General features: G+C 36.1%; 1 protein-coding gene across 13 annotated transcripts in view; it reads right to left on the minus strand.

The window, feature by feature from the left end:
• The window catches only part of DLG2 (discs large MAGUK scaffold protein 2), a 2,041,348-nt gene that overhangs the window by 1,548,222 nt on the left and 469,904 nt on the right, over window positions 1-23,222 (minus strand). For all 13 annotated transcript variants that reach the window (XM_079928919.1, XM_079928924.1, XM_079928927.1 and 10 more), the window contains one exon: window positions 21,994-22,068. In XM_079928919.1, the coding sequence (XP_079785045.1) occupies window positions 21,994-22,068 (75 nt within the window). The remainder of the gene's footprint in view (window positions 1-21,993; window positions 22,069-23,222) is intronic.

A 23,222-nucleotide genomic window follows, 5' to 3' on the forward strand; every position in this document is an offset into this window, starting at 1 on the left:
AACCACAACAGCCTGAAACTAGAAATCTATTACAGGAAGAAAAATGGGAAAAACAAAAGTACATGGAGACTAAACAACATGTTACTAAAAAACCAATGGGTCAATGAAGAAATCAACGAGCAAATCAGAAAATACTTCAAAACAACTGAAAATAAAAACACAACACTCCAGTATCTGCAGGATTCAGCAAAGCAGTTCTGAGAAGTATATAGTGATACAAGCCTTACCCAAAAAACAAGAAAAATCTCAAATAAATGACCTAACCTACTACCTAAAGGACTTAGAAAAAAAAAGCCCATAGTCAGCAGAAGGAAGGAAAAAATAAAGATCAGAAAGGAAATAAATAAAATAGAGTTAAAAAAAAACAATAGAAAAGATCAATGAAATCAAGAGCTGGTTTTTTGAAAAAACAAACACCTATCCTTCTCAAACTATTCCAAAAAATAAAGAGGAGGGAATACTTCCAAATTTATTCTACTAAATAAGAAGATACTACTAAAACAATAAATTACAGGCCAAATCTCTAAAAAATATAGATGTAAAAAATCCTCAAGAAATTTTAGCAAACTGAATTCAACAATATATAAAAAGAATCACACACCATGATCAAGTGGGATTTAGAACAAGGATGCAAGGATGGTTCAATATCCACAAAACAATTAATGTGATATACCACATTATCAAATCAAAGGATAAAAATCAACAACCATCTCAATAGATGCAGAAAAATCATATGACAAAATTCAACATCCATTCATGATAAAAACTCTCAACAAATTTGGTAAAGGTGGAACATATCTCAAAAGCCATTCATGATAAACCCACAGCTAACATCATACTCAACGGTGAAAAGGTGAAAGCTTTTCCTCTAAAATCAGGAACAAGATAAGGATGCCCACTCTTGCCACTTCTATTAAACATAATATTGGAAATCCTAACCACAGCAATCAGACAAGAAAAAGAAATAAAAAGCATCCAAATTGGAAGGGAAGAAGTAAAACTGTCACTATTTGTAGATGACATGGGACTATATATAGAAAACCCTAAAATCCCCACCAAAAAACTATTAGAACTAATAAATGAATTCAGGAAAGTTGTAGGATACAAAATTAGTATACAGAAACCTGTTGCTTTCTATACACTAATAATATATTATCAGAAAGAGAATTCAAGAAAACAATCCCATTTACAATTGCATCCTCTCCCAAAAAACAAACAAAAAAACCTAGGAATAAACTTGACCAAGGAAGTGAAAGATTTATACTCTGAAAACTGTAATACAATGATGATGAAATTGAACATGATACAAATAAATGGAAAGATATCCCATGTTCATGGATTGGAAGAATACTGTTAAAATTTCCATACTACCCAAAACAATCTACAGTTTAATTCAATCTCTACCAAAATACCCATGGCATTTTTCAGAGAACTAAAACAAATAATCCTGAAATTCATATGGAACTACAAAAGACTCTGAATAGCCAAAGCAATCTTGAAGAACAAAGCAAGAGGTTTCACACTCCCTGACTTCAAGCTATACTACAAAATTACAGTAATCAAAACATTATGTTCTAATTTCATACTTTCACATGTAGCTGTCCAGTTTTCCCAGCACAACTTATTGAAGGGACTGTCTTTTCTCCATTGTATATTCTTGCCTCCTTTGTCATAGATTAATTGACAACATGTGCATGGGTTTATTTCTGGACTTTCTATCCTGGTCCATGGATCTATATTTCTTTTTTTTGTGTCAGTACCATACTGTTTTTTGTTTTGATTTTTTTTTTTTTTTTGCAGTACGTGGGCCTCTCACTGTTGTGGCCTCTTCTGTTGCGGAGCACAGGCTCCGGACGCACAGGCTCAGCAGCCATGGCTCACGGACCCAGCCGCTCTGCGGCATGTGGGATCTTCCTGGACCGGGGCACAAACCAGTGTCCCCTGCATGGGCAGGCAGACTCTCAACCACTGTGCCAACAGGGAAGCCCTACCATACTGTTTTGATTATTGTAGCTCTGTAGTATAGTCTGAAGTCAGGGAGCCTGATTCCTCCAGCTCCTTTTTTCTTTCTCAAGATTACTTTGGCTATTCAGGGTCTTCTGTGTTTCCATACAAATTTTAATTTTTGTTCTACTTCTGTGAAAAATACAATTTGTAATTTGATAGGGATTGCACTGAATCTGTACATTGCCTTGGGTATTATAGTCAGAATGAAGTTTGAACATTTTCTAACACCATACACAAAAATAAACTCAAAATGGATTAAAGACCTAAATGTAAGACCAGATGCTATAAAACTCCTAGAGGAAAACATAGGCAGAACACTCTTTGACACAAATCACAGCAGTATCTTTTGGGACCCATGTCCTAGAGTAATAGAAACAAAACCAAAAATGAACAAATGGGACTCAATTAAACTGAAAAGATTTTGCACAGCAGAGGAAACCATAAACAGAACATAAACACAACCTACAGAATGGGAGAAAATATATTTTTTTTGGGGGGGGGAGAAAATATTTGCAAATGATATGACTGACAAGGAATTAACCTCCAAAATATACAAACAGCTCATGCAATTCAATATAAAAATGGTCAGAAGATCTAAAAAGACATTTCTCCAAAGAAGACATACAGATGGCAAATAGGCACATGAAAAGATGCTCAACATCACTAATTATCAGAGAAATGCAAATCAAAACTATAGTGATGTATCACCTCATACCAGTCATAATGGCATCATCAAAAAGTCTATAAATAATAAATGCTGGAGAAGGTGTGCAGAAAAAGGAACAGTCATACACTGTTGGTTGGAATGTAAACTGGTACAGCCACTATGGAGAACAATATGGAGTTTCCTTAAAAAACTAAAATTAAAGTTACCATGTGATCCTGCAATCCCACTCCTGGGCATATATACAGAGAAAAACATAATTCAAAAAGATACAAGCACCTCAGGGGCTTCCCTCGTGGTGCAGTGGTTAAGGATCTGCCTGCCAATGCAGGGGACACGGGTTCAAACCCTGGTCCGGAAAGATCCCACATGCCATGGAGCAACTAAACCCATGTGCCACAACTACTGGGCCTGTACTCTAGGGCCCATGTGCCACAACTACTGAGCCCACATGCCACAGCTACTGAGGCCTGTGTGCCTAGAGCCTGTGCTCCACAACAAGGGAGGCCACCGCAATGAGAAGCCTGCCCACCACACGAAGAGTAGCTCCCACTCGCCACAACTAGAGAAAGCCCATGCTCAGCAACAAAGACCAATGCAGCCAAATTAAATTAATTAATTAAATTTATATATAAAAAAAGATATATGCACCCCAATGTTCACAGTAGCACTATTTACAATAGTCAAGACATGGAAGCAACCTAAGTGTCCATCGGCAGATGAACAAATAAAGAAGATGTGAAATATATATACAATGGAATATTAGTCAGCCATAAAAAGAATGAAATAATGCCATTTGCAGCAACATGGATGGACCTGGAGATTATCACACTAAGTGAAGTAAGCCAGACAGAGAAAGACAAATATGATATGATACTGTTTACATGAGAAATCTAAAAACAAAAGGATACAAATGAACTTATTTACAAAACAGAAATAGACTCACAGAATAGAAAACAAATTTATGGTTAACAAGGGGTGGTAGGGAGAGGGATAATTTAGGAGTTTGGGATTAAAATATACACACTACTATATATAAAATAGATAACCAACAAGGACCTACTGTATAGCACAGGGAACTACACTCATATCTTGTAATAACCTATAATGGAAGTGAATGTAAAAAAACAATATATATGTTGTGTGTGTATATATATATATATACACACATACACACACACGCATACATATGTTACTGAATCACTTTGCCATACACCTGAAATTGACACAACATTGTAAATCACCTTATTTCAAAAAAAATTTTTAAAAACACTAGACTCCACCAAAAAACTGTTAAAACTAATAAACAATTCAGTACAGTTGCAGGTTACAAAATCGACACACAAAAATCAATTGTGTTTCTATATACTAACAGTGAACTATCCAAAAAATAAATTAAGAAAACTAACCCATTTAAAATAGCATCAAAAAGAATAAAAAACTCAGGAATAAATTTAACCAAGAAGGTGAAAGATGTGTAAAAAACAAAACAAAACAAATACATTATGGTACTGGCACAAAAACAGACACATAGATGAAAGCAACAGAATAGAAAGCTCAGAAGTAAACCCATGCACCTATGGTCAATTAATCTATAACAAAGAAGGCAAGAATATACAATGGAGAAAAATAATCTCTTCAATAAGTAGTGCTGGAAAAACTGGACAGGTACATGTAAAAGAATGAAATTAGAACATTTTCTCATATCATACTAAAAATATTTTCAAAATGGATTAAAGACCTAAAAGTAAGACCTAAAACCATAAAAATCCTAGAAGAGAACACTGGCAGAACACTCTTTGACATAAACGGTAGCAATATTTTTCTGGATCTGTTTCCTAAGGCAAAACAAATAAAAGCACAAGTAAACAAATGGGACCTAATTAAATTTAAAAGCTTTTGCAAACCAAGGATATCATCAATAAAATGAAAAGACAACCTACTGAATGAGACAAAGTAATGTGCAAATGATATGACCAACAAGGGGTTAATATCCAAAACATGAACAATTCATACAGCTCAATATCAAAAGCAAACAAAGAGTCAACTCAAAAAATGGGCAGAAGACATGAATAGATATTTTTCCAAAGAATACATAAAGATGGCTAACAGGCACATAAAAAAATGTTCAACATCACTAATTATCAGAGAAATGCAAATCAAATCCACAATGAAATAACACCTCTCGCCTGTCAGAATGGCTATCATCAAAAAGTCTACAAATTGGGGCTTCCCTGGTGGCGCAGTGGTTGAGAGTCCGCCTGCCGGTGCAGGGGACGCGGGTTCGTGCCCCGTTCCGGGAGGATCCCACATGCCACGGAGTGGCTAGGCCCGTGAGCCATGGCCACTGAGCCTGCGCATCCGGACCCTGTGCTCCGCAACGGGAGAGGCCACAACAGTGAGAGGCCCACGTACTGCAAAAAAAAAAAAAGTCTACAAATAAAAAATGTTGGAGAGAATGTGCAGAAGACTTTTGCACTGTTGGTAGGCATGTAAATTGGTGCAGTCACTATGGAAAACAGTATGGAAGTTATTTAAAAAACTAAAAATAGAACTACTATATGATCCAGCAATTCCAGTCCTGGGTATATATCCAGAAAAAATGAAAACACTAATTCAAAAAGATACACACACCCCAATGTTAATAACAGTGCTATTTACAAAAGCCAAGATAAGGAAGCAGCCTGTGTGTCCCTCAACAGATGAATGGATAAAGAAGATGTGGCTGTGTGTGTGTGTGCGTGTGTGCACATGTATATGTGTACATATATAGCAATATTACTCAGCCATTAAAAAGAATGAAATTCTGCCATTTGAAACAACATGGATGAACCTAGAGGGTATTATCCTTAGTCAAATAAGTCAGACAAAGTCAAATATTGAATGTTATCACTTAATGAAAGAATATAACAAAACAGAAACAGACTCCAGATTTAGAGAAAAAACTAGCAGTTACCAGTGGGGAAAGGGAAGGATGAGAAGCATGATAGGGTTAGGAAATTAAGGGGTACAAAGTATTATGTATTAAGTACATACGCTACAAGTATATATTATACAGCACAGGGAAATAGTCATTTAAAAATAACGTTAAATGGAGTGTAATCTATAAAAATATTGAATCACTATGTTGTACACCTGAAATTACTATAATATTGTAAATCAACTGTACTTCAATCAATAAAATAAGAGTTTTAACACTTAAGTTATCCAGAATGAATACCTTGCTCTCCTACTACCACCCCTAAAATGAAGCTTTCCTAGAGTTCTCAAATTCATTAAATGATACTTCTACCCACTGTTTCATATAACACAGGTAATCGGGAGTCATCTCTGAGACTTCCTTTCCTCTTAAAACTCCCATATGCATTTCATATCTATGTTCTGGAATGTTTAAACCTAAAACTCTCATATATGTTCAATGTTTCTTCATCACCACCACCACCCTAATTCATGCTACCACTATCTCTTGCCTGGACTTCTGAAAAAGCTTCGTAACTAGTTTTGTTTTTAACTATAACTTTTTTTCTACGTCATCCCACCTGTTCTACACATAACATCTAGAGTGATGATTTCAAAATCCAAATATGACCATGTTACCTGATTCACTCCTCTCTCTCTAATTTACTTAAAATACTTCAAAGAAATCCTAAACATTAGATGGTTTGTGTCTCCCTTCCCAATTCCTTCTCTTACCAAGCTGCCCCTATATGCTCTCCCTCTAGCCCTATTGGCCTTACAGCTCCTTTCCCGTCTAAGATAGAATCTTTGTGTATACGGTTCCCTCCTCCTGAATACTCTTCTTCCTCCTTCCCCAAGTTGATCCTACTTTTAAAATTTAAGCTTAATTAGCATTCCCTTAAGGAAGCCTTCTCTGACCTCCCTCTCTACATCAGTACATCCTCAAATGCACTCCCAATATACCATGTACATCTTTTCTGTAGCACTCATCAAAATTACAACTTTATCTTCACTTATGGGATTCTTTAATTTATTGCTGCTTCCTCCTCGAGGGCAGGGTCTGTGTATATTTTCTCACACTGTGAATTTATAGGACTTAGTACAGTTCCTGGGACATAGTGGGCAATCTGTAAATATTTATAGAATTAATGAAGGGAGGAAAAATAGATGGATAAATAGGTTTTGATGAGCCAAAAAAATAATGGAGATGTGCTACAGAAGACTGAGCCTTGTTTAAATAACACATGTTGAGATAATAAACTAGCTCTTGTCAAGAGAACAGTTCATCTGACAACAGGAAATTTAAAATTCTCCCTCTTTTCAATTGTTTTTTTCTTTAAACAGGCAGTTGTAAAGAGAACATTTCATTTCATCTATAAAAGGCCACATTTCTGTTGTCAAGGGCTTTCCTAGGCAAGGGATTCCTGCTAATGTTGAATTACTGGGCAGTTTGGGCTTCTGTCTACATAGTATAGGCTACAGAAAGCAAAGCAAATTCCCAGACTAGGGATTGGTGGGGAAGAAACAGGTGACTTTCTATCTACTCTACAATTGTGTGACATGTCCTTACACTCTGTATAATATTTTGCCTTCTTTGGGCGTGGCCTTGGAATGATTTTATCATTTGTTTGACTTAGTATTTTATGTTTAAGCAACATAAATTTAAGGAAAGCCACTCAAAGAAATACCAACTCTCAGGAAAAAAATACTCTAAACAATGGAGGAAAAGCAAGTCAGTGGCTTCAAACAACATCATAAATCATAAGAGAAGAAAATGAATGGTGTGCAGGAGTTTTATGTTTGTCATCTCATTCAATCCACACACATGGCTCAGAGGTGAAGGAATTTCCCAAATTAAGTAAGCAGTAAAGGTATGACTCTAACCAGTTCCAGGTAACGCCAAAGTCCATGATCCTTCCAGTGTCCTTCAAGTAATGCAACCAAGAATAACCCTATGTACCCTGATTCTCCAGCACAGTGTCAGAAAGGCTGTATTCCCTTCCATAGTCTAGCTTCTTTCCCAGATTCTGTGGGCTGTCCTGATGCACAGAAACACGTGAGATTCTTTTGTTGGTGTCTTATAGGTCTTCCTATAGACTTCAAGCTTTCACAGAGTCATAAAACTTCCATTCTGTGTATACTTTAGAAAATTGCTTTTTGACAAAGACTTTGGACATTAAGTTTTAGCTCAGAATGCATTTTTGCTTTTGAGTTATAAACAGAGCACAACTTTTTAATGAAAATGCTGATACAACCTAAAGAACAGTGGTGTATGACCAAATACATTGCAGAAACAGATTTTTTCAACAGAGTATTAGCATATTTAGAGAAAGGATATTTATGGGATGTTTTAATTAAGCTGTGGATATTAAATTATGCAAAATTTTTACTTCACCAAAATGCAATCTAAAATAGCCCTCAAGGGCTTCCCTGGTGGCGGTGGCTGAGAGTCCACCTGCCGATGCAGGGGACACGGGTTCGCACCCCGGTCCGGGAAGATCCCACATGCCGCGGAGCGGCTGGGCCCGTGAGCCATGGCTGCTGAGCCTGCGTGTTCAGAGCCTGTGCTCTGCAACGGGAGAGGCCACAACAGTGAGAGGCCCGCCCACGTACCGCAAAAAAAAAAAAAAATTAAAAATTAAAAAATAAAAATTAAACAATAAAATAAAATAGCCCTCAAGATCAGTTAGCATTTTTTTTTCCTGTGGTTGGGAGACACTGCCAATCCAAACTTGAATGGCATTGAGTTTTTCAGTGAGGTGTGTGCTCTGAGTTGATTGAAAATATATGGATCGGTAAATGAAATGCTCAAATATTTGTATACATTTTTCCTCATTGCTCTAATGGAAGAGTGGTTGTTATGAAACCTGCTCCTTTTCCACCTCCTCCAATCATGCTTAGGTTTGGGGTTTTGATAGATACATTTGTTATACCTTTTGTTGCTGAAATCAGTCCATTAATCCAGACTGGAAGGGGCTGTTTTTATGAGGCTGTCAGGGGACTATGCCACCTGCTGCCAACAGGACTTCTTTGAGAAGCTGTAGCAATTAATGCTGCATTTCTCTGTCAAGCCCTGTTAAAAGTTTTCTTCAGGCCAGGTTTGTCCAAACATTTGTACAATTCCGCAGAGATCCGAAGTAGCTGGAGGCTGCTTCAAGAGGTTTGTCATTGACACCTGCTCTGTATTGGACGTAGGAAGCTGGCTGCTGCTACAGACATGGCCTCATGGAATAGCTTCCCCTATTTGGACTACCTAAAGCTAAATCTAATGAGGCAAGCCTGAGCAGGGGATAAGCACAATCAGAAGAGCAGCACAGAAAGTCAGACTAGTAAGCAGGCGTAAGGAAGACTTTGACGAGAACACCTCCATATCTTCTTTGTATAATTCAATTATTTAAATAACATTTCTTTGTTGTTATTTCCTTGGATTTCTAGGTTCATTATACGTAATTGGTAATATACAAAAAATGCACAAAGGATAAATATTTTTAAAGCCTATAATCATTACTACTTAGAGTACACTCCTGTTCATACGTTATATGGCCTTCATTTAAATGCTAAATTTGTGCAATATACACGTCCCCTGAATATTGTTGTAGGAAAAGTTTCTTTAAGGAGATGTGTGCAGCATGAGGTTTTCAAGGTAGGATTATTTACTTGGAAGAGCTGTCATTCATAACTCATAACTGTAGCTGGTTTATGAACAGCACCAACACCCAAATCAAGAGCACTTGATGATGTCTATATTTGTTTCACATGATCTAAAAACATCAAATTAAAAGGGATAGTATGATAGCTAGGGAAAAGTACCCAGAGGAGTTCATAAGACATTTATTTACTTTGTTAATATAAAAGGAAGGAGATTCCATCATAACTGCACCAAACTTAGCACTCCATAACCAAAGCAATCATATATGCTTCAGAGGCTCTTTCACCACTCAGTGCTGAAACCCATTCTCTCATAGTATTTTTCAGGAATTCAAGTAACCAAAAAATAATATAGCAATGACACTAAGTTCACAAATGACTTTCAAAGATATATAAATTGTAATAGAAATCACTGTCAAAAATAAAAACCTTTATGCTTTTTAAAATAAAATTAACTCATTTAAACATTCAGACTCTATACCTTTCAATTACATCCACTATCTGAGGTAAGTTGAAAGTAGGCCAACCTATCTGAGAGTTCATTGCTCAAGTGCCTTTGTGGGGTAAATATAGATCTCAAACTGTAACCATCTTCAGAATTCTACAGTGCTGATAATAATAATGCCATAATAATTACAAAAACAACATGTATTGAGTACCTACTATGTGCTAGGCACTGATTTAGGCATATCGCATACATTGTCTTTAATTCTGAAAGTAGTCTAGCAAGGTAGGTATCTGTTATTATTCCTACTTCACATGAGAAAAGGGAGACAAAGAGTCGTTGAAATGCTTACTGAAGTTCATATGGCTAGTGAGAGAAAGGAGATCTCAACTTCTGCTTGACTCCAAAACTCTGCTTGACTCCAAAACTCATGCCCAAAACTCAAACTCATACTACTATGCAACACTGACTCCTTAAGTGATGAGTGAAAAGTTCAACAGGAAGAACATTAACCTACACTTAAAAGCTCAGGTAATGCCAACAAGTGTCAATACCTTGTACTGTTTAAAAATCACTACAAAACCGAAGGCAAATCTCCTTTCACGTATCCCTCCCTATTTTGCTGTCAGTCTCTCTGCCTCCCTCAATACCACCTTTGCCTCCACCACAAATTCAAACCAATAACTCAACTACTTAAGTTGGAGGAGAGAGGAATCCACTGCCCTGAGAGTTTGTATGAGTGGAAACATGCCAGCTCTCTGCTCATCAATCAAAACCATCAAAGAAAGAGGTGCTTCCAAACATGAATCTACCCAATAATTCAAGTTTATCCTTTGAAGTATACGATGTTTTTATATTTTGAACATTTTAAATAGTTTGCAAATGTTTTAGTAGCTGCAGGTAGATGTCACAAAGGTAATTCTTCTCCAAAAAAATCTTTGGACATAATTTTAGATTTTTATGTATTGACCCATGGCCAACATTTATGAATGTCAGTTAGAATACTAAGTTGTGATGTACCCAGGTCCCACCACTCAATTACATCATAGAATTTAAGGGCTTGTGCTTGTTTTAAACATTTGCTTCTTTCCTCACTGTTGACTGCCACGTCCCATGGCTGCTAATATACCAGGCTTTAGTAATGCTTTCTCCTGAATTTCTATACACCTGTTCTAACTATCTGGATCCTCTAATGGGTTATGTAATAAGTAGCCATGATTTTTAGAAATGTATCTAAATAGGCTCAGAAACAAGGTATAATGGGTCTCTCTTGTTCAAATACATGTATTTGAGAAACAATAAGAAGCTCACACAGTGAGGTCATGGAATAGGTAGGTACACTGTAAATGAGCTGTGAAATATTGATTTAGTTCACTTCAACATAACTTTTGTTTATTTCTAGATAATTCTCAGTGTGTACTACATAATAGAGGTTGTTGGATACTAAGTAAGTAAAACATTGGTCAGTAAATATAGCTGAAGCTTCCTTAAACTGATGTCAGAGAGAACAAAAACTCAATTCTTCCAGGAATTTTTCTGGACACAGAGACAAAGCCCTTGGATAGGAAAATCCATAGACCCATCACAGTATAGCTTTTTTGTATTCTTAATAATTTACAAATTATTGAATCACCATATTCTATATCAGCATCCCTCTATAAACCTGTGAAAAACAATCTTGTAGCTTATAGCTCTGTCATGGAATGACCTTTGAGAGAAAATTTCATATTTAATTGCTACATCAAATGATGAAACAAAGAAGGAAGATAGAGCCTAGAAATCCTCTTATAGAAAACTCATTATTAAAATTCCATTAGCTCTGAACAGAAGGACATAACTAAATTTCTAAGTAGTCAGGTTTATTATAACTCTCTTTATAATAGTAGTTATCTACATGGTCTTCTTCTCCAAATAAATCATATAAGATTAGAAATCCTGACAGTGCTGTGAAGGAAGACCTTCAATGTCCTACTGTGGTTGCCAATATGGTTGTCCAACAATGCAATGTCACCCAACATTCAATGTATAGAATCCAGGCAGCACCTTTCATGACACAAGGCACAGCTACCAAAAAAAAAACCAGTCTCTTTTGAATTCATTATTTTTCACAGCAAACTCAAGAGCATAAATTTATTCTGGAGAGATGGTGAATTATATCAGAAACAACACCAGACTGCGTACCCAAAGGATTCCAAAAAATATTTTTTGTGATGCCAAAAAATATTTCACTTCTCTGAGCTTCAGTATTCTTATCTGTCAAATAAGGGAAGAGCTATCCTTTGGCAAAATCAGATGTGGATTATGAGTAGGTAGATTATACTTCCAGGAGTCCTAGAAAAGTTTTGCTTAGTTTTCTCAATAGAAAGCCAAGGCACTCTCTCAACACATGAAAATTTTAAGTGTTAAAAACAAATATCAAAATAAACACATAAACAAACAAAATCCCCCTTTCATGATAAAAACACTCAATAAAATAGTAATAGAAGGGAACTTCCTCAATATGATAAAAGCCATCTATAAAAATCCCACAGCTAATATCATATTTAATGAGGAAACACTGAATTTTCCCCTAACATCAAGAACAAGACAAGAATGTCTGTTCTTGCCAATTTTATTCAATATTGTACTGAATATTCTAGCTAAGGCAACTGGGCATGAAAATGAAACAGAAGGCATCCATACTGGAAAGAAAGAAGTAAAACTAGTAAAACTATCTCTTTATGCAGGTGACATGATCGTGTATATAGAAAAATCCTAAAGAATTCACTAAAAAGCTGTTAAAACGAATATGTTCAACAATGTTACAGGGTACAAGAGCAATAAATAAATATTGATTGTATTTCCATACACTAGCAATGACCAATCAAAAATGAAATTAAGAAAACAAACTCATTTATAATAGCATCACAAGTAATAAAGTGCTTAGGAACAAATTCAACAAAAAAAAGCAAAAACTTGTACTCTGAAAACTATAAAATATTGTAGAAAGGAATTAAAGAAGACCTAAATAAATAGAAAAACATTCACTGGATCGGAAGTTTAATATTGTTCAGATGGCAATATTCCACAAATTAATCCACAGATTCAAAGCAATCTTTATCAAAATCCTAGATGGCTTTTTTGTAAATTGACAATCAGATCCTAAAATTCATATAAAAATGCAACGGATCCTGAATATCCAAAATAATCTTGCAAAAGAAGAACAGAGTTGAAGATGTACACTTCTCAGTTTCAAACTTACTACAAAGCTACAGTAATCAAGATAGTACTGGATAAAGATAGCCATATAACTCAACGGAATAGAATTGAAGTTCCATAAATAAACCTTTACATTAATAGTCAATTGATTTTCAACAAGGCTGCAAAGGCAATTCAATGGGGAAAGAAAATACTTTTCAACAGATGGTTCAGGGACACTTGGCTATCCATATACACTATAGATACATAAAAATTAACTCAAAATAGATCATAGACCTAAATGTAAGAGCTAAAACTATAAAACTCTTAGAAGAAAATATAGAAGTAAATTTTTGTGACCTTGTCACGTGAAGCCTCCATAGATATGACAAGTGACACAAAAACAGATAAACTGGACTTCATCAATAAGTGGTACTGGGAAAACTGGACAGCTACATGTAAAAGAATGAAAATAGAACACTCCCTAACACCATACACAAAAATAAACTCAAAATAGATTAGAGACCTAAATGTAAGACTGGACACTGTAAAATTCTTAGAGGAAAACAGGAAGAACACTCTTTGACATAAATCACAACAAGATCACTTTTGATCCACCTCCTAGAGTAATGGAAATAAAAACAAAAATAAACAAATGGGACCTAATGAAACTTAAAAGCTTTTGCAAAGCAAAGGAAACTACAAACAAGACGAAAAGACAACCCTCAGAATGGGAGAAAATATTTGCAAATGAATCAGCGGACAAAGGATTAATCTCCAAAATATATAAACAGCTCTTGCAGCTCAATATTAAAAAAACAAACAACCCAATCCAAAAATGGGCAGAAGACCTAAATAGACATTTCTCCAAAGAGGACATAGAGATGGCCAAGAAGCCCATGAAAAGCTGCTCAGCATCACTAATTATTAGAGAAATGCAGATCAAAACTACCATGAGGTATCACCTCACACCAGTTACAACAGGCATTGTCAGAAAATCTACAAACAACAAATGCTCGAGCGGGTGTGGAGAAAAGGGGACCCTCTTGCACTGTTGCTGGGAATGTAAATTGATACAGCCACTACGGAGAACAGTATCGAGGTTCCTTACAAAACTAAAAATAGAATTACCATATGACACAGCAATCCCACTACTGGGCATATACCCAGAGAAAACGATAATTCAAAAAGACACATGCACCCCAATGTTCATTGCAGCACTATTTACAATAGCCTGGTCATGGAAGCAACCTAAATGCCCATCGACAGACAAATGGATAAAGATGTGGTACGTATATACAATGGAATATTATTCAGCCTTAAAAAGGAACGAAATTGGGTCATCTGTAGAGACGTGGATGAATCTAGAGACTGTCATACAGAATGAAGTAAGTCAGAAAGAGAAAAATAAATATCGCATATTAATGCATATATGTGGAACCTAGAAAAATGGTACAGATGAACCGGTTTGCAGGGCAGAAACAGAGACACAGATGTAGAGAACAAACGTATGGACACCAAGGGGGGAAAGCAGTGGGGGGTGGGGGTGTGCTGAACTGGGAGATTGGGATTGACATGTATACACTGATGTGTATAAAATGGATGACTAATAAGAACCTGCTGTATAAAAAAATAAATAAAATAAAATTCAAAAATTCCAAAAAAACCAGATGAATGGATAAAGAAGATATGATATATATATATATATATATATATATATATACTGTATATATATAGTGTATATATAAAAACAAAATTTTAAATTTTTGTGCCTCAAATGAGAGTATCAAAAAGTAAAAAGACAATCCACAGAATGGTACAAAATATTTGTAAATCACATATCTAATAAGAAATTAGTATTAAAAACATATAGAGAACTGTTATAACTCAAAGACTTAAAGACAAAAAAAATTTTTTTTAAATAGGTAAAAAATCTAAATAGACATTTCTCCAAAGATAAAAGAATAGCCTAAAAGTACATGAAAAGATGCTCAACACATCACTAATTATTAGGGAAGTGAAAATGAAAACCACAGTGAGATATCACTTCATACCCACTAGTATGACTACAATAAAAAGGACAGATAATAACAAACGTTGTGAGGATGTGGAGAATTGAAACCCTCGCACATTGCCAGTGGGAATGTAAAATAGTGTAACTGCTTTACAAAACAGTCTGGCAGTTCCTGAAAAGGTTAAACACAGTTACCATACAACTCAGTAATTCCTCTCCTAGGTATACATCCAAGAGAAGTAAAAACATATGTCCATACAAAAAGTTGCATGTGAATACTCATAGTAGTATTTTCATCACATGATGAAAAAGGGCAAACAACACAGATGTCTACCAACTGATGAATGGATAAACAAAATGTGGTATGGCCATATGACAGAATATTACTCATCAAGATAAAGTAATGAAGAACTGATATATGCTACAACATGGCTAAACCTTGAAAATACTAGTTAAGTGAAAGAAGTTAATCACAAAGGGCCATGTATTTTATAATTCCATTCATAGGAAATGTCTAGAATAAGCAAATCCGTAGAGATGGGAAGCAGATTAGTGATCGCCAGGAGCTGGAGGGAAGAGGAGTGGGGAGCGGCTTATAATGGACATGGGGTTTCTTTTGAGCTCATGAAAATGTTCTAAAATTGGTAGTAGTGAGAGTAGCACAACTCTGAATGTACTGAAGTCACTGAACTGTGTGCTTTAAATGGTTGAATTATAATAGTGTGTGAATTATATTTCAGTAAATCTGTGGGAAAAAAATAAGAACACTGATGTATAGCTTCTCAGATCTTGCCAGCAACCTCAGGACTTGAAACCTTCATCTCTGCACAGGGCATGCTGGGTACATGTTTACATGTCTTTAGTTCTTTACTCTGTGTGTTTTTTATGTGTGCTCACTGGAAATGCCCTTTCATCTCTCCCATGAACCCCCCCCCCAAACCCACAAATACTGTGGGTTCCCTTTCTGAGCATGCTTCAAAGATCAGTGTAACAAAATTATTTGATATGAATCCTGCAGTTCCCAGCTGGTTCTTTCGAACCTAGAGAGGAAACCAGTACAAGTCGAAAGTACTATAATGGCCAGAAGAGAGGGGAAAAAAGCAATATATCCATTGTATCAACCTAGTCTTCCTCATACTTTCCTTGATTCAAAGCCCTAACTACAACCAAGTTGGAATCAGAGCCATTCCACAGAGCTCACATCTCTTAAAGTGCATTGTGATTTTTTCTAAGGAAATTTCCCCTCTGAATTCTTTTCTAACCCTACGGCTACCACCCATATGGCCAGATGTACTCTAATCCCAGTGTAGACCAATTTAAAGCCCTGTACTCTGTAATTTTCCAAAATTTTCCTAAAATTGTGATCATCTGATAACATCCTAACTTTCTGTTCTATAAGGGAACTAACCACTGATGGTATGAAAACCTTGCCCTAAAAAATAAAAATTACATCCAGTCTTTGGAAAGCCAATACCCGTCAAAGCCATCCTGGGTGTAATTTCCCAGCAGCAGAGTTTGCCCAGTGGGTCTGTGTTCCTAGGAACTCTACAACACCCAGAGAGCAGACACAACATTATTTGTTTTATGACTGCATTGGATGTTTCTAAGTACCATGGTCTGGGTATTTATTTGGGCTGTATACAAAAGGAAGTCACACAATGAACTGTGGAGAAAAAAAGGTCGGGGAGAAGCTACCAAAACAGGGTGAAAAAAACCTTTGCACTAGTATAGAATAGCTTATGCACATTGTATTAACTGGTTTCAATTAGAGGGATTGATCCCAATTGTGGGTAATGGGAGGCAGTCTGGGAGAACATGCTGAAACAATAAACACTTTAAAAGAACATCTCCTCTGGTTTCTTACAGGAACGTCTGTTTTTATTGATTTCCCATAAAAGAGAAAAATTACTTTCATAATCTAAAGAGACATTGTAGTGAAATGTTAATATGCTTTTAAATTAAAAAGAGTATCTAGCCCCACTCTTCAAAAATGGCTTTATATTACTCAGAATACAAACATCTCAATATGACACTCCATATCATCAGTTCTTGCCTGTCAGAGGGCAAATGTTTCTTTTCAAGAGCTTCAGGATTTCTCCTTTTACAGTCTTAAAGAGTTGTGTATTAACTCCTGGAAACTCTTCCTGAACAAACCAGAATCCTTTTGGAAGAAAGGGCCCTCCTAAATAGCCCTAAATTAATAATGAGTTATTGCCTGTTCTTTATGTTTTGCTTCACCAATTCATCCTTCCCCATCACTTTCTAGAATGACCTATCCTTTTCTTTCTTTTCTCTTACCACTTTTCAAGCAATTACCACGTGGCAGGTGCTGTGTTAACACATGGCACGCATTACCTCATGTAAATCTCAAAATATCCTGTTACACGTGTAAACTCAGAGAGATTAAGTAGATTGTCCAATGTTATACGTCTAGTAAGTGGCATAATTTGTATTTTAACACAAAACTTATACAATTCTAAAGCTTTTATACTTAACTATTACCAAAAACTGCATATTCTGTCTTCCAAAATCCATCTTGAGGCAAATCTCCATTCTGAAAAGTTATAGCTTTTTGTACAGACCATTATATAGCATGTATTACAGAGTATAATGATTATATGCATGTATTGTTCCCTGCTCTATCCTGAGGAATCAAAGGGTCAGTTACAACTTACAAAATATGCTCAGTAAATGCTCCTTGAATGAGTAAATGAGGGTTGATGCATTCAGAGTACAGTGTTCTTATTTGCAAATGCTTATATGATTTTTAAAAATGTTTCCCATATCTATTTATGGGTGAATACTACATAACAACAGAGATATGCAGAAATAACAATATCCATGATAAGCTCCATAATAGCAGGGATTTTTTTTCAACTTAGCTTTTAGAAACTTCTCTCATTACATTATTTTTAAATTTCCAGGAACTAAGGGGTGTGCAAACATAAAGAGAAACAAAGCAATTATTCTAGACAAATATGTATATTTATATATCATATGTCTCATTAGTAAAATTATACATTACAGCCATTTCTGAGTAATGCTTAATAACTAAGGATTGCGTTTGGGGACATTCCTCAAAGTGACCCAATCCACTCATAGGCCATAGTCATACTGACTGGTCCAGAGACCTGCCCTGAAATGCAGCAGCTGCTCAAGCCTCCTGCAGCTGGTCAAATCTAAGGTTCTTTATTTCCAACTGACAGGAACTGATTCTTAGCCTAGTTCACTCCAGATTCAGAGATCTGCCTGTCTTCACCTGAGTCCCAGAACCTGTGGGTCTCTTCTCATTTGTTTCTAAGTGGCAGGGGTTCAGGTAACCACTGTGTTCATACTGGTGATTGTACAAACCAATGGGCATACAACCCAATTAAATGTAAAGTGTAGAGGTGAGGAAGGGTATCATTCTAATGCTTAATGTAGCCATACAAGGAAAGATGAATAAACAAAACTGTCACACTTCTCACTAGAGAAGATATTTCACTTATAATTATTCACAAAGTATAAATATGCCCATGTTTCTGTATAATTGCTGGAGGTAAATTTTCTATTCAGCTTGAATCCCAATCTGTACATTGTAATTCTGACTAAAAGGAAAAGTCTTTAAAAACACTTCTTGGTCCCATTATTACAGAGATGTGCAGTGCCAAAAAAAGAGAGCATCCAAGAGGAGAGTGATCAAGTAGTAACAGAAGTCATTTTTAAGGCAATATGTAACTGTTGACAGGCATTTGAAAAACAATTTGGAGAGAGAAAGTTTCTTGGAAAAACCAATGATAAAACCTCTGCACTTAAAATGAACCTGGAGGCAAAAGCACACACAAAGACCAGGACTGTTCTGAATATAGTAACAAAGCCCAGCTATAAGGATACAATTATTCCAGAGCAAAACACCAAGAAAGAATAGGGCACCGGGGAGAGAAATGTAGGAAAGAATCAAGTGAATTTAAAAATGCACAAAGATAACAGAGACTATCCATTTATCATGAATGTAAGTATGTATTAATTTATTTATAACCTGCTTCAGCCCATAGAGGATTTGAGGGGGACAAGACATTCTCTTAAACGCAGGAGGCTAGAGGCTAATATTTTCTCTATTTCCTGAGAGATGAGAAAATGGAAATTAATACCAGAACTACTTTACATATTGTATATAGTTTTTGTTACGTAAATATACTTTTATCACTGTATTGTTAACTAGCCATATTTCTCAGTTTATAATGTGAGTTAAGTCATTACCAAATTATTCTTTGCTCATTTTTATGTACCCAAGTGTTATATATAACCAGATACTTGAAATGAATGGACTATTATAAATTATCAAAATCCCACAGTTCTGAGTGCTTCATTCTGTCTGAGACAACTACTCGTTACATGAATTCTGGTGGGAGCTCCATAAATGTTGCTGACCAGGAGATGTTAGTTAAGCGAGTTTACTTTTTGGCTGCAAATAAATCAAAGAGCAATAAATTCCCCCAAACAAACAAAATAAAACAAAATCTAGATAACTTAAGGAAAAAAATGTAACTTACTGATTATCAGCAGGTTATTGAGTCCTTCTCACAAAATCAAAGAGAGATTTAAGCAAGCTAAACCTCAAAGGGCAAATATACAGCAACTCAAGGAATCTCGGCAACTCAAGGAATCTCAGCAACTGAGGTTCATAGAATATTTTCCAAACTATTGTCATTCATATGATTCAATACTGATGGCTACCAGTTTGATATCTCTCTGGTACAAATTTCAAATACCCAGGAGAGAGAACCCAACAGGCTCACCTGGGATCAGATATTTACCTCTTGGATCAGTCAGTCATGGCCAGGCACAGACTCGCAGAGCCCAAACATGGCCACTAGGAGCCTACTTTTGTAGACTGGGGTTACTGACAGAGAAAGCAGAATCATTACAGGTTGTGCAATTCCTCCAGAAAGTGCTTGCCCCACTGGGAGATGTATTACTTTTAAGTAAATGGCAAAGGAAATCTACGCAACCAGCAGCTACCAATTCTATGGCAGAAACAAGAAGAAATATCTTTTTGATGCTCTCACCTGACCATAGAACTGAAAATCAGACTGAAGTGTTGGCATTTCAGACTTGTGATCTTCAGGAAGGGTCTTAAATGTAGTCATCTATTTGGTCTTTAGTGTTCTACAACAGGAAGACCTAATGTGGGATTCTCAGATCCTCAGCAGTAACTCCACAGTAATTATGAAGGATGAGCTGTTTTTAATAATCCAAAAGACAGAATTCTAATCATGGATTTACTTGCAATAAGACTGCACAAAGTAACTAAAATGTCAAATTTCTTTTATTTTGAGCTGAAATTATCAGTGTATTGGAGGATCAGCTACTAATTGGAATACATGGATGTATTTGATAAAATGGGACCACTATCCATCTACCTTTGTATCTCTAGCAATTGCCATAGTGCCTGACACAGCTGAATCTAACTACTAAATTTTGTCTAGTTTGAAAACAAAATTCCTCAAAACGCATATTCAATGGTACTCTGAAGGAGAAATTATAAAAGGACACTTGAAGGTGAGAAACGGAAACCACCCAACTAACAAAGTAAAAATATATTTATTCCTATTCAGCGAGAAATGTGAGAGTTACAAAATAATTTATTAAAACTTATTATAAAGAGGAAATCAACAGATTGAAGATTCATTTATTAAATATACACTCACAGACCTTCTACCATGTACCCAGGGATTTACCTAGGTGTAGGTATACTAGGAACCTGAAGAGCACATGGTCTTCTTGAAGAAATAGGCATTATAAATCAGTAATTGCGAGATAATATCATTAAGGATACAATAAAAGGAGTGATTGATGAAGAAATAGAATTATTAAAACCCGTCCTTTCTCTGGCATCAGCAGAGTCTCTAAGCAGGCACTCCCCTCTGACCACCTGCTCACAAAAGTGTGACATTTTTATTCTCCATGTCTCCAGCAAGCTGAGCTGCCTCTGCACTGCAGGAATGCCTCCAAAACTTAGCATTATCATCACTCCTTCATTAAAGGTGATCCCACCTTCTCACCTTCCACAGATAAGCAAAAGTCAAGGAAAGAGGCTTCATTCTCTCACACAATCTGAGTGAAAAGTAGGCTCCTCCAGGCCTACTGCCTTTTAACAGTCATAAGTCATGCTATGAGAGTCCAGCTGCACCTTTCAGAAGACTGTATCTCAATAATAGATGAGGATATTTAAAGCACTCCACATATCACTTTATACTGCCTGCAAGGTAGGTCAAATGAGGGGAATGCCTCAAAAGTAACTTTTGAACTTTTTGTCCCCATCACACACAAATTATTTCATGACAGGCAAACCCTCAGTTACAGCACACACGGTTCCCAGAGGAACCACTGTCATTTCTATCAGGCAATGTATATATAAAAGTGTATCATACAATCAGCCACTTTCTTCACTTATTCAGAGCACAGCGTCATGGAATGAGTTCATGAAAGGACAGTCAGGGCATCCAGAATCTATTCCCAACCTTACAACCGATGCACTATTCTTACTTCCTTTGCATTTAAGTTTCCCATTTACAACACAGGAATGATGACATCGTACCTGTTTGTTTCTAAGGCATTTGAAAATTCTCTGATGGAAGATTTCACACAAATGCAGAGGCTATTATTATACCACGAAGACTTGAAAATTGCAAATCCATGTACCCATCACTATTAAACAGTCAACACAATGGAAGAAGAGAAAGAATCCTTCTCTAAGGCATCTAAAATCAAGTATTGCTGAATGTGCAGCTATTGAGAAAAATACATGTGCAAACACATTCATTTTAAAGAGTATTCAATTCTAAACCACCAATAACCCATTTCGACAAATCCTTTACAAGTTACTCTCACTCCAAAAAAGAAATACATGTAATCCCTAATCACCGGTGCTTCTTATAATGCAGAGCTTTCTGAGAAGACATTCTTTCTCCTTTCAAAATGTTTGCTCTACTCTAGAATTTCAGAGAGTATTCTAGCCCATTCCACTAAGGCTGTTCCAACATATAAAAATAATTATACTTTAATCTTGCCAATCTTAGAATAATCAAATAAACTCACAGTACAGTGGTGAACAGGCATCCAAGCAGGGGCTTCCACTGAACAATTCTGGGCTGGGCACTTGCCTTGGTTTTGCTGCAAATAAGTAAAAAATATGTTATATTCTACATATGATGTGCAGCAATCTACACCAGCTGATATGTTTATCATCAATGTGTTTATTACCATGTTTACAAGTATAGGAGAAGTCTTCGAGAATAATTTTTTGGTGCAGTGCTAAAAGAAACTAGGTATGTCATTTCTACTCTTATCAAGGCACAAGAAATTATTCTTTGGTTTTTGTATTTCGCTAAGGCCTAGGTTTTTGGAACCAGGCTTCCTCAGCAACTGGCCTTTCAGGTCCTGGTGGGAACCACCTGAGAATCCTCCTAACCTAGAAGCAGAACTGGTCTCTCCTCCAGGCTCCCAGAGGACACCAATACATGCTGTACCCCTGTGAAATCTCTTGAGTCAAGGTACAGAAAGACTTGTTTACTTGTCTCCCCTTCCAGATTGTAAGCTTGTGGTGATGACTCTCTCTAGGGCATTTCATAGAATCCCAGAATGTAGAGTTGTACAGGATAGATTTTAGAGGCCTTTCCTGTCACATCAGAAACTGAGGTACAAAGCAATCAAACAAGGAGCACAGAGATTTAACATTCTAAACAATTTGCCAGGCACTTCTTTTTACATAAGAAATGTATCTCAAGCTAACCTATTCTTTTGTTGTAACTCCAATAAATTCAATTTTAATTGGCCTTTTAGAGAGAACGAAGTGCTTTCCTTTAAGAGTTCTGATTAGTGCTAAAAGGGGAGGAGGTGATTCTAATACAACCTCTTTTATCTTTACTTATTGTACACTCAATTATAATATATAAATACTACAAATAATGTTAATAAATAATCATATTAACCACAGCTGTGATTTACTGAGCTACAAAATATGCTAAAGGTTATTCTGGACTCAGTACATTATCACTAGTTGCTATAACAAATACGGATGGATGTGTTGCTATGCCCATTACAGGAGAGAAAACGGAGGCTCACAGAGGGTTAAGAAACTCATCTATAAGTTACCCTACAAGAAAGCATCCTAACTGGGATTGCAGCAAGAATTTTACTGACTCTGCAGCCCATGCTTGCTCCTTCTATGATAAGCTGGTATTTTTCATTTTCTGTTTAATGGGGCTTAAGACATGTCATCAACTAACATGATTTCATGTATCAATGATCCTTAACATGTCTAACTT

This window comes from Stenella coeruleoalba, assembly GCF_951394435.1.
Source record: "Stenella coeruleoalba genome assembly, chromosome: 8".
NCBI lineage: Eukaryota > Metazoa > Chordata > Mammalia > Artiodactyla > Delphinidae > Stenella > Stenella coeruleoalba.